This window comes from Macrobrachium nipponense, chromosome 19 (genome assembly GCF_015104395.2).
Source record: "Macrobrachium nipponense isolate FS-2020 chromosome 19, ASM1510439v2, whole genome shotgun sequence".
NCBI lineage: Eukaryota > Metazoa > Arthropoda > Malacostraca > Decapoda > Palaemonidae > Macrobrachium > Macrobrachium nipponense.
Genome location: NC_061088.1, coordinates 27,567,038 through 27,583,868, shown reverse-complemented (window position 1 = coordinate 27,583,868; position 16,831 = coordinate 27,567,038). Strand labels below are relative to the sequence as shown.

General features: G+C 36.3%; 1 protein-coding gene across 1 annotated transcript in view; it reads left to right on the top strand.

Moving 5' to 3' along the window:
• Positions 1 to 16,831, top strand: part of LOC135215411 (titin-like) — a 499,003-nt gene that overhangs the window by 377,392 nt on the left and 104,780 nt on the right. The window contains 1 exon segment of the mRNA XM_064250021.1: positions 7,771 to 7,949. Within this exon segment, the coding sequence (XP_064106091.1) occupies positions 7,771 to 7,949 (179 nt within the window).

The window sequence follows — 16,831 nt, the reverse complement described above, 5'->3', positions numbered from 1 at the left end:
ACTTGGTGGATTCGATCCACCTACAGCGACGACCTGCGACTTCAGTGACGAGTACTCATACCATTCGGCTGTAAATAAGTTTGTGCCGACTCTGTTCGTTGAATCGTGGTATTTGTACTTGGCGTCGGCATCTACCCATCCCCACCTGACAGCCGATTGATATGTTTGGAACAAGTAGCGATTTATCAGTTTTTATCACTTCACAGTGATATTTTTACATTCACAAACATTAAGCTACAAATGTGTAATATCCAATTCGCTCTACCTCGGTAGCTTTTCCAAAGTAGGATAAATTAGATGTTAAACGACACTTGTAGCTCAATGTTTGTGAATATCTCGTTTTTTAATATTCAAATAAATTTTCCCGAATAAAACTCTCCTTTGGTTTTCTCGAATGTGCCTTGCAATGTACCCTAAATGCCTGCATTCCCCCCCGATTTCGATCTTTTCCGCTCAGATGAACCTATTCTTTGAGTATTCTCAAGTCTCCAGAGTCATGCTATTCTTTCATGTCGATGAACCCTGCTCAGGTTGCAGGGAATGGAAAGAGCATCCATCGCCTCTGGAGCGGATGGGTCCGTCCAAGGCCCTTCTCATTATGTCCGGCTCCAAATTCTCTGTCGGGGCTTTTCATATTTTTGTTTGTTTGTTTGACCCGGTTGTTTGCTAGTTGATGAAGTTCATAGTTTTTACCATAATATACGATATGAAATATTTGAATTTAATTTTAACTATTAGTATGAATTATATTCTTTTCATCATAGTATTTGGTTTAAATTGAAATTCGATGATATGATTAATTTTTGTATAATATGCGATATGAATTATGTTACGTTTTCTCGCTTCACAATTTACCGTGGACATTGCATTTCTTTACCATAATTTAGCATTTGAACGAAACTGTGATTTGTCATTGCATTCCACTTGATTCTTTGCTGGACATTGTAAAATCAATCAGAAAACTATCATTACGGTCATTACCTTTCCTATATCCTTGTAATGGATTTTCCCCTCTATGTTTTATTACTCAGTCATATCAGTTACTGTTATATCGTTGCTAAACTCTCAGCCGTTAGAGATTTAAATTCTGAAAACTTTTCTTGAAGCCCTCAAAGCATTTCTACTAAATTAACAAATATGTTAATGTCCTTGGGAATTCCTTCCGAATTTTTTTAATGCTACACACAGTGTTTGTTGTCCTTATAATCCACAAAGAGGGAATACAACAGGTGGAAGCCTCTTCTTGCGTTACCACCCCCGACTCTGTGAGGTGTGATGTATAATAATGCTAAATGTGTAAACGGAAAGAAAGTCTCCCAGGATCAAATCCTTTTGGGGACAGAAGTATAAAGAGGGTTCCCCGTAAGGGGGGCACTACCGTCAGTGGACCTCATGCGGTGCACTGCAGGCATTAATTAAGGTTCTTTGCAGCGTGCCTTTCGGCCCCTAGCTGCAACCACTTTCGTTCCTTTTACTGTACCGCCTTTCATATTCTCTTTCTTCCATCTTACTTTCCATCCTCTCCTAACACTTGATTCATAGTGCAGTTGCTAGGTTTTCCTCCTGTTACACCTTCCAAACCTTTTACTGTCAATTTCCATTTCAGCGCTGAATGTCCTCATAGGTCCCAGTGCTTGGCCTTTGGCCTAAATTCTATATTCAACTCAACTCATATATAGAGGGTTGTGTTAAAAAGGAGGCGTAATTTATTTCAGCAATGCTTGTTGGAGCCACATTACTTGTGGTATTAGTTGTTGTAGTCTTTATCATCACCCAAAAGTTTCTGACAATAATCTTTCTTTTTTCGTTTCTCACTCTTTATTATAACTGTAACGTCAACAACATTGTTCTAATTACAGTAACTGTCATGAGAATTCCTACTGCCGATTTAAAATCGGTCTTGGATGTCTGTCTCTACTACTGTGAAAAGACCTTAAACATTCTTACCTTAGCCGTTTGCAAGGCTTGTCTAGTTAATTGTGTGTGGCATGCAAAACATCTCAAAGACTTTTGCAGCCTTTTCACTTTTGCTGCATTTGGTAGATTTTTTTAAGAACTTTTCACTTCAAAATTTTTGACAGATTAAGATTTACCTTTTGATGAGGTATCCTGGACGATCAACCTTTTCGAGGAAATTTCGCATCAGTTTTGTTAAAGAGGCATTCAGAATGTACCCTAGCCGATGGAATACTTAGAGTTGCAAGAAAAAGTTGATCATCCATGCTCTTTACTGTCTCCCTCGTAATTTTTCGCTTACTCAGGGAGTAAGCCTACAAACTACTTTGTTGTTGTTGTTGGGGTTAGGGGGGTTAGGAAAGCTCTATGGAATGGCCTAAAAAAAGGTTGTGTTTTTTTTTTTTTTTTTTTTTGTTTTTTTTTTTTTTTTTTTTTTTTTTTTAACATTGTCTTAAAAAACTACAGGAATTTTAGAACAGGATATTTATGATTTATTGCTTAGAATGAAAATGCAAAAAATTAAATAATCGGCATAGTAAACAGTACAGCAAAATGATCTCTAATAATACATAGCGTATTGATTTTAATTTTCGTTGGTGAAACAAGGTTCTATATATTTGACCATAGATTGTAGCACATTATAATTTACGTTAAAAGTTAGGAATATAATGTTTACAACTTATGCGTGAAGGGAAAATCTTGCAAGCGTCCCGAGCAAGCTGGAGGCCCGATCACACTTTGTTTTTATTTGAGTCCGATATTGTTCTCAGACCAGCATTCTCATTTTCGTGAGGCTGTCCTAAACCACCAACTTTTTTGCCACCTGAAATATACTCTGCTTTTTAGATTTTTATTTGTTTTTGTTATGTCTCCTATTTTTTTTATTTATATAACCTCTGAACTTCAGTTTCCTTACTGGGCTGCTCTACCTAGTGGGCGCCCTTGGCTTGTGCCATTGTAAGTTTCCAGCTACGGGCAATTTGGATAATTATAATAATAATAATTGTGATAATATACTGGAAGAAAACCTTCATTAATACAGGTTTTATTGAAAATATTGGCTATTTCAGCGGTTTTTTTAAAGAAACGTGGCTGAAATAGCCATTATTTTCATTAATAATAATGATGATAATGATAATAAAAGTTTTTTCCTTGCGCCATAGTCCGTATGTGGCTTTATTTTTTAGCCATTGTAGTTTAGTATCTTCTGAATTTTGTTATTTTATTTAACCTTTTTTGTTGCGAGTTTTGATAAATTAGTCCATATTTTAAGCTCATACAGATAAGTTTATGAGGTAATTTTTATCATTTTTACTGGTTAAACTAGGCAATAATGATGATGATGATAATAATAATAATAACAATAATAATAATAATAATAATGGGAGCAACATCAAACACATAGATGAGACAGGATACAAATACCTGGGAATAATGGAAGGAGGGGATATAAAACACCAAGAGATGAAGGACACGATCAGGAAAGAATATATGCAGAGACTCAAGGCGATACTCAAGTCAAAACTCAACGCCGGAAATATGATAAAAGCCATAAGCACATGGGCAGTGCCAGTAATCAGATACAGCGCAGGAATAGTGGAATGGACGAAGGCAGAACTCCGCAGCATAGATCAGAAAACCAGGAAACATATGACAATACACAAAGCACTACACCCAAGAGCAGATACGGACAGACTATACATAACACGAAAGGAAGGAGGGAGAGGACTACTAAGTATAGAGGACTGCGTCAACATCTAGAACAGAGACTTGGGCATATGAAAACCAGTGAAGAGTGGCTAAAGTGTGCATGGGAAGAAGGACTAATAAAAGTAGACGAAGACCCAGAAATATACAGAGACAGGAGAATGACAGACAGAACAGAGGACTGGCACAACAAACCAATGCACGGACAATACATGAGACAGACTAAAGAACTAGCCAGCGATGACACATGGCAATGGCTACAGAGGGGAGAGCTAAAGAAGGAAACTGAAGGAATGATAACAGCGGCACAAGATCAGGCCCTAAGAACCAAGATATGTTCAAAGAACGATAGACGGAAATAACATCTCTTCTCATATGTAGGAAGTGCAATACGAAAAATGAAACCATAAACCACATTAGCAAAGCGAATGCCCGGCACTTGCACAGAACCAGTACAAAAAGAGGCATGATTCAGTGGCAAAAGCCCTCCACTGGAGCCTGTGCAAGAAACATCAGCTACCTTGCAGTAATAAGTGGTACGAGCACCAACCTGAGGGAGTGATAGAAAAACGATCAGGCAAAGATCCTCTGGGACTATGGTATCAGAACGGATAGGGTGATACGTGCAAACAGACCAGACGTGACGTTGATTGACAAAGTCAAGAAGAAAGTATCACTCATTGATGTCGCAATACCATGGGACACTAGAGTTGAAGAGAAAGAGAGGGAAAAAATGGATAAGTATCAAGATCTGAAAATAGAAATAAGAAGGATATGGGATATGCCAGTGGAAATCGTACCCATAATCATAGGAGCCCATTTAGGCACGATCCCAAGATCCCTGAAAAGGAATCTAGAAAAACTAGAGGCTGAAGTAGCTCCAGGACTCATGCAGAAGAGTGTGATCCTAGAAACGGCACACATAGTAAGAAAGTGATGGGACTTCCTAAGGAGGCAGAATGCAACCCGGAACCCCACACTATAAATACCACCCAGTCGAATTGGAGGACTGTGATATAATAAAATAACAATAATAATAATAATTAATTCAGTGATGGCGCTGACTGTAATTAGATATTTTCCATCAGTTCCACTACAACTGTAGACAAAGTTTGTTTTGAATTACATTGTTTATTTATATGTATCTCTTCAGACATGTGCATCGCATCTCTCTCTCTCTCTCTCTCTCTCTCTCTCTCTCTCTCTCTCTCTCTCTCTCTCACTCTCGTAAAATAGATCTTAATCCCGCAGTTTCCCTGACCACATCCTTATATGGCCGAGTTGTTAATTGGCGAGGCAGTTAATGACTGATGCTGTTTTTCCGTTAGGTCGTTTGCTCAATCAAAAGACCAGTTGTGGGATACGCAGTTCGGGAGATGAGGCCCGAGATAATGCCTTTTGGGATGTCCCAAACGGAAGATTTTATCCAGTATTAAATTTCGTGGTAACTTGAGATTTTGCCTATTTTATTATTATTATTGTTATATGCTAATAATAATAATAATAATGATAATAATAATAATAATATAATATAATGAGTAATAGTAATAGAGTTATTATTATTATTATTATTATTATTATTATTATTATTATTATTAATTATTAATTATTTTATTTATTATTATTATTACTCAAAAGATGTCACCATTCATATTGAAGAAGCTTGAAAAAGCTATCAAATTTCAAAGCAGACTTTCATGAAATAAACGTTCACAGTAAATAGAAGACAGTGATTAGAAAATAAAAAGAAAACAAGGAGAGGCAAACGAATATATAAGAAATAACGTTAGATTAACCGGCATTATTTTTTCATCCATTAAAAACAGTGAGATAGAATATCTTTCATTGTTTTGGATCGGAGAAAATTATTTTCAGTCCCGTGGGTGAATGTCACCATGCTGATAGCGTTTGGCTGGTCATGTTCAAGATTAAAGAAACGTGTTTGTGTGACGTTGGGTGAAGAAATGCCTCGTGAAACCAATATGGTGCTTATTTATCAAACAGGTAGGATGGCGCGTCCATACTTGGCTGGTATTTAGATCAATGATCGCCGATGAGCAGTTCAGTGGTGTAATCCTCCCCCCGCCTCTCTCTCTCTCTCTCTCTCTCTCTCTCTCTCTCTGTCTTCATCTGATTCACAACGCTCTTCCCCTGTTTGGAATAAGCACCCTTATCGCTCATGAAGGTGGAGAATTTTACGTGATTAAGCTGCTTAATGAAGTTGTCATGATTCTCTCATATTTCGTATCTTCTTATGGACTGGCATTTTTTTTTTTTTTCTGAACGAGGTGCAAATTTAGTTGCGCTTTTTTTCTCGAATGTTCTGGGGAGCTTTTTGGCGTTGACTTTTTGTGGCATACTAAGCCTTAAGGAGTATGTTTGTTGATAACTTTTCGTTGATCGAAATCAATTGGAATAAATGCTTTTTTTTTTTTGCTGACTGTCTTCTGAAAGTGATGAATTAGGAGTTACAGAGAGAAATTCATTGTCAGTTGAAATCATCTGGTCTTAGCCGATTGAAAAGGGGAATTTTGATTAACTGCAAAGGGCTTCTTAGTCAGTTGAAGAGTAATTCTTAGCTATTTATGAAGGAAAACTTCGAGGTGATTAAAAACTTTTCTCAAAATTAAATACTCTGAAAACTAATTCCTTTTTCACCAAAGTTTGGAACGCATTCTTGCATAACCATTTTTTACTGAATCGTGAAAACCCACCCTTAATATGAAGATGTAATTATCGTTAAAATTTTCAACTATTTGGATGTTCTTATATCTAGCTCTTCCATTATTGCTTTGATGTACTAAAGAACGATAAGAGAAAATCTTAGATTTCTGTAAAAGAAAACTATTGAGATGGTTTTGTCTGTCCCTCCACCCTTAGTTCTTAGAAACTACTGAGGCTAGAGGACTGCAAATTGTTATGTTGGTTATCCACCCTCCAATCATCAAACATACCAAATTTCAGCCCTCTAGCCCAAATACTTTTAATTTTATTTAAGGTTAAATTTACTGGTGAACGTGCGTCTGGCACCGCCGAGTCCAATTCTGGAGGCGTCGCCGACGCACCTTCCCTTGACCGCAGCCGGGGAGCAGCTGAGCTCTCCTCGGCTTAGCTGAGAGGCTCATACTGCCGCGTTTCATACAACATTATACGCTGTATAGAAAACTCGATTGCGCCGAAGTTACTTTTTATTTTTAATTTTCGAAGATAAAGAACCACCTTTTTTTTATCAATGAAGTCGAGCCATTATGGTCGTGATAAATTGTTGAGCTTATTTATACTCTGCGAAAGAAACTAGGCACCTTATCTCGACCTTACTGCTGTTAGCTGAAATTGGTATTGGGTTCTAATTCTGTATTTACGTTATTAACCTTTTATGGACGCAATAAATAAGAAGGAAGACTAAAGATGTTTGTTGGTAAATGACGAGAATGATGTTTTTATATATGGTAATTTTTCTTCGTGAAGTGAAGGGTCGAAGCCATTTGCTTATATCGTGCCTATATCTAACCAATGAATTCATATTTGTTGTAGGTTAAAATGTAATTTTGTGTGTTTTGTCTGTGTGAATGTCTACATGAATACAAGCATGCTGCACGTGCACATTTCTGTGTTTCTTGTACGTACGTATTCACCTACAAAATGGCTGTCGTACTTGCAAGAACAGTTGAAGAAATAGTAGCTTTTACAAAGGACGCAAAACAAAGTATTTTATTGTTTCAATTTTAAGGACTGATCCGCATATATATATAATATATATATATATATATATATATATATATATATATATATATATATATGTATATATATAAAAGCGAATACCACAGGAAAATGATAGCAGAAATTCCAGCGTCGCTTATTGAATTAAGTCACTTACATCTACTGTGATTTTTTTAAATACACACACACACACACACACACACACACACACACACACACACACACACACATAAATATATATATATATATATATATATATATATATATATATATATATATATATATATATATATTGTGTGTGTGTTTTTTTCTGTGCACAACCTCATTTCCATCAAGGGCAGTAGACGAGTAATCTTATAAATATCTCTTTATTTTCCAATCCAACAGAGCAAGCAGAGCCCAGTGGAAGACCTCCTGAACCAAGCCGACCAGCTGATCTCAACGCAGCGACCCAGAGCCGAAGTGTACGCGGCCATGGCCGAGTCTCTGGGTCTCGCCTGGAAGGATCTCAACAGCCAGCTGGAGACCAGAAAGGAAATTCTGGACATGGGCGTGGCGTTCCACTCGTAAGTCATTCGGGAGCCGTTTCATTTTTTTAGATTTCTATGTCTTCCGATATATGCAGAGCTCCCAGGCTGCCGAACGTATTTTATTTTTATTGATTTGCCGTCATTTGTCGGAGTCTCGTTTTTCCTTGGGGTTCAGTGTCAGACATTTTCCTTCGTTTCGTAACTATCTTATTTTTGTTATCCTTACAACTTTGCTCTTTTTCTTTTCATCAGGCAGACAAATGGCATCATTATGTTTCTGCATTTTTAGAGATTATGGAATATTCAAATCTCTTTACTGTTTGACTTCTTATCTTTTGTTAGATGTATGTATTTACATACACATGAATTTTTCTATGCATTGCTTTTTATACTTATTATTTATCATAGGACTTATTTTCACATGGTTTTAACTTAGACGCTTGTCTTAATCAAGTGTTCATTTTTTGCTGTGTTAAAAAAAAAAGGTTCCAAGAAAGTTGCTGTGTTATCTATTTGTTATGCTTTCTACCCTTCTAATCCACTTGTTCTTGTTTAGGTCAATTTTCGTATATTTTTCATGTTACTCTTTTTATCATTTTGTAGTTTATAAATCTGCTTATTTGTTTATCATTATTTAGTTTTAAGTCCTCATTTGATCGGATCCGTTCTTAATTGTGTAAGTCTTAAATCGGCATTGTATTAACTCACGGGGCAGCATTTAAACCCTCGTGGTAGCCTCTCTCTCTCTCCTCTTCTCTCTCTCTCTCTCAATCTAATAATAATAATATAATAATAATAATAATAATAATTACCAGTAACATCAGACTAATTAGGAATTTGGTACTTTATAGTCCAACAGCGATGGCTTATCTTTTGTTATCTCATATTTTGCTAATTCATATAATCATCTATCAGTTACTTTTAAATTAGTAAACTTTAATTAAACAGAAATTTGACAGCTGTGCTCGGTAAATTTGAACCGCTACTAGTTCATTTTTTCTGTAAAAAACAGGCAGTTCTTTTCATTTAGATTTTAGTCTAGGATGATTTTAGATTATAGTAAAATTATTTGGGTGTTGCAGGCGTATTTGCGTATGGTAAAGACTAATTAGAAAATTCTTGATAAATATATTGACAAAAAGATGTCAGTATACAGTATTTGAGCGGCTGAAATCATCGAGCAAAGCGTTACAGCCTCTTATCAATATAAAATTCATCAGCGTATCAGCATGATTAAAAATAAGCAAAATGTCTTCTAGTTTCTCATAATGCAATGTACGATTTTTCCAGAGTTTTACTGTCGTAGAATGGGAAAACTATTCCACACCTTTTAAGTAATTTAAGGCAGAGACGCATTATGACACATCTGTTGGTATAGCCGACAAAAGATAACTTCGGTAGCTGTATGAGAGATGTGATAAGTAGGTCCTGTAGAAGTCGGTACAATGAGAATTCTTTACATGTGGCCGTCAGAAGTTTGTAAAATAATCAAGCTTGTGTTTTTGCATCGTAGTACATTCGTAAAATATAAGTTATTCATTCTTATATATTTTCTGTAGACGGCTCTTAAATCTTGGCTGACAAATGGTCCAGAAGAGGTATTTGTGGTCACGTTGTTAAGTCCTAATCTCATCAGCGAAAAGTCCCAGGCTGAGACACAAATATTTAGGCACTTTCCAATGAATTATGCACCTGGTAGATAGTTAATTATGACGGTCGTAAGTTGGTCGAGGAAGGACATGGGCTAGTAACTTCACATAGAAGATTTGGTGAGAGCCAGACGGCTAGCACTCTCAGGAACCACCTCTTCTTAGTTTTAGATACACAAACATGCATGTGTTTGTGTATATATGTGTGAGTGTATGTATGTATGCATATATGTATGTATGTATATGTTTATATATATATATCATATATATATATATATATATTATGCGTGTGTGTGTGTGTGTGACACTTTATTATAATGCTCATTTCATTTGTCTTATATATATTAGAATCTGGCAATATATCAGTAACCGAAATCTCAGATGGCCTTGTGTCAGCCATGTCGCAATCGCCTTTGAAGAAGTCAGGACACGCGTGACCACTACCTTTAAAGATTACTTCAGTTGAATGCGTTGTAGTCTCTCTCTCTGTCTCTGTCTCTCTCTCTCTGTGTTCTCCTTTGCATAAGTATGATTTTACATAGCTTCTGTTGAATACTTCTCTCTCTCTCTCTGATCTCCACAAGTATGAATTTATCTCTCTCTCTCTCTCTTTCTCTCTGTTCTCCACAAGGATGAATTAATCTTCGATTGAATTTTCTCTCTCTCTCTCTCTCTCTCTCTCTCTCTCTCTCTCTCTCTCTCTCTCCATAAGTATGAATTTACCTTCTGTTGAATACTTCTCTATCTCTCTTTCTCTTTATCTCTGTCTGTTCTCTAGTATCTTGCAAAGCTTCTATTGAATACTCTCTCTCTCTCTCTCTCTCTCTCTCTCTCTCTCTCTCTCTCTCTCTCTCTCTCTCTTGTATACCTTTAGATTCCCGAGTAACCTATGTTGCATGATTTTCTCTTCTCTCTCTCTCTCTCTCTCTCTCTCTCTCTCTCTGCTCCACACCCATGAGTTCTTTCTTCCTCCCACCCACCGCATGCCTGCCTGACCCTCCATCCATCCGAATTACCTCATCCCTCTCCTCCGTCCCAAATATGGAAGGTTGGTGTTGCTGGGTCTACCTCCACCACCAACACCCAGAGAGGAGCTGCAAACACCACGTCGGAGGTCTTCTGTGTGTGTGTGTGTGTGTGTTTTTTTTCCACAGGAAATAATTCTGAATGTTTAAATCTCTCTCTGTAGAAGAAATTAGATTGATCCTACAAAAGCGTATTTAAGCATTCAAAAGCAAGTTCTCCTCCGTGGAAAGTTTAGTACAATCTACAAAAATATCTTTAGATTTTTCAGAGAAAGTTTCGGGAGAGTTTTCAAGATCAATCATTCAGTTCCTAAGAAATGAGAGTTCAGGTTGATTCTTTCTTGAAAAAAAATATATTGAATTGAGCTTGTAAAACAATTCTGAAGTTGAGCTGCGAATTTTCAGATTTGTTTATTTTGATTAATCCTGAAAAACATGATTAAGCATTTGGGAGAGGCTTCTCAATTTGGATCATTATATATGTACGCGAAAAATGATATTAGTCCTGCATAAAACTTCTTAATGCGCCAGGGAGAGTTCTTTAAGTGACTCGATGTTGTCTTTCAAAAAAGTCAAAATATGATGCAGCGTAAGAAAGGAAATTGAATGCTGTAATAGAGTTTGAGCATTGAGAGGATTCAAGGCCAGTTCTTGGTCCTTCTGTATGAAGTAAATAGTCTCCAAGCACTTTTAAACATTCCTAAGCGCGTTCACAGGTTTATTTTGTATGAAGTAAGGAAATTGCTCCCGCGAGCATTTTAAGCCTCCCAGAATGAGATCTCAAACAGATTTAAGACGCTCTTAAGATAGTTGAAAAATTTACTCCTTCAAAACAGAAAATATTTCCTCCGTTCTTTCTTCGGCCAGCGTTCATGATTGAATTTGCAAGTTTTTCGTCTGGAGAAATAAATCAAGTGAATAATGCGAGAGTTTCAGTGTTTCTAGTGGGAGTGGCCAGGCGCATTCTCATCCTCCTCCCAAACATGAAAGAAATATGGCTTTAAACTTTTGAGGGAACTGTCGAGACGAAGTGATATTTTAAGGTTAATAAGGAGAGATACACTTTGTACGATGATGCAGCTATTATACCTTCTCTTCTCTCTCTCTCTCAGAAGCAAACTTGCGAGCAAGTATCTCCAAAAATTGTGTACCATCAATGTCAGCATACAGAAAAAAAAAAAAAAAAAAAAAAAAAAATCCGCATCTCACTGGAGTGAAACCATTCATAAAAGATTAAGAAGGGATTGTGGATATTATAATTACATTCCTAAGATATTCATGAGTCTCTCTCTCTCTCTCTCTCTCTCTCTCTCTCTCTCTCTCTCTCTCTCTCTCACACTCGGGAGTGACCTTTCGTTCCGATACCTCACCGCATTCATTCAACCCTCTCATACCCGAATCCCTTTTCCTCTTTGGTTAATCCCTAAAAAGGGATCTTAAAGGATTACACGACGAGTGCGGGCTCTGATCATCAAGGATGCTATTGTTGTCCTTTTGTACGTCCATAGACCTAATATAGGAGGGCGGGGTTATCGGATCATCTCCCTGAAGGAAAATGGCATCTGATGCTCGGCCTGACCATCGGATGGATGCTGTTTATATTGCTATTACATTTTTCTTTTGTAGGTTTGATTGGAAGTGGATGAAAATTATATTTATAATATATACGTATACACACATACATACATACATATAATATACAAATTTTTATCACATCGCCGTGATTCATATACATGCATTAGGCTACAAATGTCCTTTAATATCCAATTCGCTCTACCTCTGAATTAATATACTTTCATATGTTAACCAAAGAGGAATTTTTTAGCTGATGATAATTTCTTCCTCTCGTGGAATCGAGCCAGCGGACAGAGGAGATATCAGGACTTCAGTGACGTTATCGACTTCTTGGCCAAGTCGAAGACATCACTGAAGTCCTGATTTCTCTTCTGTCCGCTGGTTCGAATCCACGAGAGGGCGAAATTATTATCAACTAAAATATTCCATTTCGGTTAACATATATGTAAATATATTAATTCAGAGGTAGGGCGAATTGGATATTAAAGGACATTTGTAGCTTGATGCACACACACACACACATACATACATACATACATACATACATAAGATTTGATCACTTAAAATGCTGTTCTGTTCATTAATACAATAAAGAACTGGACTCATTTACAGAAGATGGTATTAAACCAAATATATGTAATATATATTCATTTTCCACAAATATGGGAGGGTTTGATATCCAATTCAATATGCCTCTGGAATAATTTACACTTAAGGGTACTTGTAATTGATGAGTGTTTTGTCCCCTGGCTTGGTTTAGAAACAGCAGTAGGCTAGACATGGATAGTTAATTGAATATTTTAATATATTTGCGACTTAATGTTTGTGGATACAAATAACATCAGGCTTGTATAAGTTACAAATGTATACATATATATATATATATATACATATATATACATACATATATACATACATACATATATCTTATATATATATATATATATATATATATGTATGTATATATATACACTTTATACAAATGTAACAGACACACACACACACACACACACACATATATATATATATATATATATTACGTATATATATATGTATATATGTATATATTATACATATATGAATGCAGGTTAATATGTCAACTGTTAATTATAAACTATCGTTTCTCGACGGCGGTTCTAGACGTTGTTGCATGCAGGAAGAATATTCAGAGACATCTTCCTTTTTGAAATATGGAGATGAGGTTTTGTTTTTATTAACCTATTTCCAGCACGTAGGATTACCTTTCTTAAGGGGCAGTCTTTTCGTTACGTCAATATTAAACAATGACTTATGATCGATTACCGGAAATGAGCGGATTTAAGTTCATGACACATTTGTATGTGTGTAAGTTTTTTGTGAGTAATTTAGAGGAAGAGAGACTACATACTTGACTTGCTGTCATGTAAGAACAGAGGTCAGCATCCTTTAAAAGTTCCTATTTTCCCACCATTATATAAGTAATCTTTCTAAGTAAATCAAAGTAAAATATGGTTCTTCACTAGCAGAGTGAAATATTTTAGATGAGAGGACATTTCATATTAACATATAAATATTTTTTCCCAGGAAATCATTCGAAATGACGAGACTTCTCGCCCCGTAGTCTTGTAACGCCAGGTAGATTTAACTAACTCATTCACACGGCCGTCTGCTCATTCAGTTTTGCAATCGTGGGTGTAGAGCTGCCTTTCTGATAGAGGTGACGTAGGAATTGTAAGAACTGCTTAACACTAGGTCAAGACTACCTCTTCGGCTGTCACGTCGTCTGAAAAGAACGTGTCAGAGGTCAGAGGTTAGGCTGCCGACAACCAAAAGTCTGAAGCCTGAAGTGAAAGCTTATGAATTATTATTGAATTATGTTAGAACAGTGACTTTATTTTCTCTCTCTCTCTCTCTCTCTCTCTCTCTCTCTCTCTCTCCTCTCTCTCTCTCTCTCTCTCTTAGGTCGAAGGTTAACGTGATAATAAGTTTTTCACGACCCGACCATCTGGCGGTAATGCTTCATTCAGTTTTGTTCGTCGAAAGCGAAAGTTGGTTGACATGTGAGAAGTTGCCATTGTGTTTTGAAAGCGTTCTGCTTTACTTCACAAAATTGTTTGTGCGTAAATGAGTGTACAGGAGTGTGTATACATACATATATATATATATATATATATATATATATATATATATATATATATATATATATATATATATATGACTGGTAATAAGTTTCTTTTACAACAGAATTCCATCTCAGTGGGGGTGACCTAAAACGGCTTACCTGTGGATGGATCTCTTGGTATAAATACAGCCTTTCTGTTAACTTTTTCTCATTCATTACCTACCTGAAGAGAGAGACAGCAGTCTCTGAAATGTAGTACTTTCTTTCTATATTTTGGCGTTTTTATGAGCTCCTTTTATTAGATATGTATACAATTTAAATGTGTGTGTGTATGTATGTATGTATGCATAGCTATATCTGAATGTGTGAATTATATGTATGTTAGGTGAGAAATTATGCCAATTATAGCTTCAAATTTTTGTCGTTGATCTTGGGTGCTTTCGGAATTGGGCATTTTAATCTGTAGAACCATGTAAAGGCGTGTGGAGTTTACCTTGTTCCACAATTACGTATATTTATCACGAAGGATAAAATCAATTATATTCTTATCTTAATAAGCGATCTTTCATTTTAATTGGGGAGTATTATTCACGCAACATCAAGAAGAGATTATCCCTCCGCCAGCAACAACCCCCCCCCCAAAAAAAAAGGGGGGGGCTTGATATCGACAGTTTCTTATTTCTTGTGAGGCAGCAATTGACATACAAACCATAAAATGAAGATTCTATTCACTATTGAGTGAGCTAGAGTGATACATTCCGTGAAAGAGTCATGGTGTCTGAATTAAATCATTAGGAGAGAGAGTGAAGTGTCGCGTATTTGCCTCTAACCTCACGCTGCGTTTGCTGGACCAATCAATAATACAGTAAGTTAAAGAAAGTTATTAATTTGAGGAAACATCAAAATACTGTGAGGATTATAAGAAGATACTATACCGATCTCTGAATGTTTATTTAGTTCATTTATAATGGAAGCATATGTTTTCCTTATAGTGGAGATTCTCTTTCAACTTCGTGTTATTCTATTGCTTATCTGAGCTTACACTTTGTATTTCTCTAGCCATACTTTAAATATTCCTTGTATCTATACTCGTAGTGGGTATGCCTTTTTATTATTTACACAAATTTTTTTAAGATCTGTAAAATCAACTCCGGATTCTATTTTTCATATTTTAAACTTGTATTTTAAGATATTCTGGAATTTGCTTGAGAGAGAGAGAGAGAGAGAGAGAGAGAGAGAGAGAGAGAGAGAGAGAGAGAGAGAGCAACACCACGCTTGACGGTTTCGTAGTTATAAAATGCAAATGAATCTCGAGTGGTGAGGCCGTAAAACCCGGATCATTTACGGCGATACCGGAGAGACAGGAAATAAAAACGAATGATCTCTTCCTTGTTTTTGCACTTATTGGTCTGAACGCTCTTATAAGGTCCTCTTGAAGAAGATAAAATACACGTGGATGTTCGGGATGAACCACTAAAATATTACTTTGCTTTTAAGGAAACGCTTAAGCGTTGAGGAGTCAGTAATGGCACGGATCCATGACGTTGATCTCTTCAGTTCGATTTCGTATATACGTTGTTTATAACCAGAGAAAATAAGAAGGTTTAACATTTTCTTTACGCCTCTGGCAATAATAATAATAATAATAATAATAATAATAATAATAATAATAATAATAATAATAATAATAATAATACAGGAAAAAACCTCCACAATTATGTAACTACAAATAAACATGAAATATTTATACAGTTACATAATAATGTATTTGTTTGTCCATTTCAAGACTCATTATAAAATGAGTATTTTTAATTATAAATAGTTTTGTTCTTGATCAAAGATGTCCTCAAAGTTGCAGCTTGCGGCTGATTTTAGGTCGCTGGTGCAAGCGGCATTGGGTGATGATGCGGTCCAGCCGTTAATTTTGTTCTTCTGATGTCCGTAGAAGAACAAGATGGGAGATACTCCTTGGATATGAGAATTGGGCTTTGTGTTTGAATTGATCATTTCCATATAATTCTTAGGTATAAAAAAGCAACTACGTAGAGGCTCAATTATAGGTACAGGCTCAGTGTATTCCTGTAGAGTCTACATACTCTCCTCTGAGCCCAAGATATAAGCTAATAGATATGGGCGGTTCAGTTTCGACATTCTTGAACAGGGGTTAATACGAACATTATTAAATAAAAGCAACATAAGAAGGTAGTTTGTCATGAAAGTATCGCAGAACAGTGTTCTGTTGCCATCCAGGTGCACATTGATAGCATCACTCAAGAGTAAAGGAGACGGAGAATGACCTTTTGAAAGTTCGAAGGGGAATGGAAACTGGAGTAGATGCGGCCTCTTGCTTGTGGAATGATGGGACAAGGAGGGTTGAAGTGGGTCATTGATAAATGGACGGACTAGGATTGAGAAAGGAACATATCCATGTTGGGACACAGGCTGATGAGTAAGTGGCGACTGCGACAGGAACAGACAACTTATATAATGTGATACCTGAATATTAGAGTAGGACTGAAGGCATACATAGGAGAGTTTGGTTAATGAGATCTTGAGATCTCACTCCAG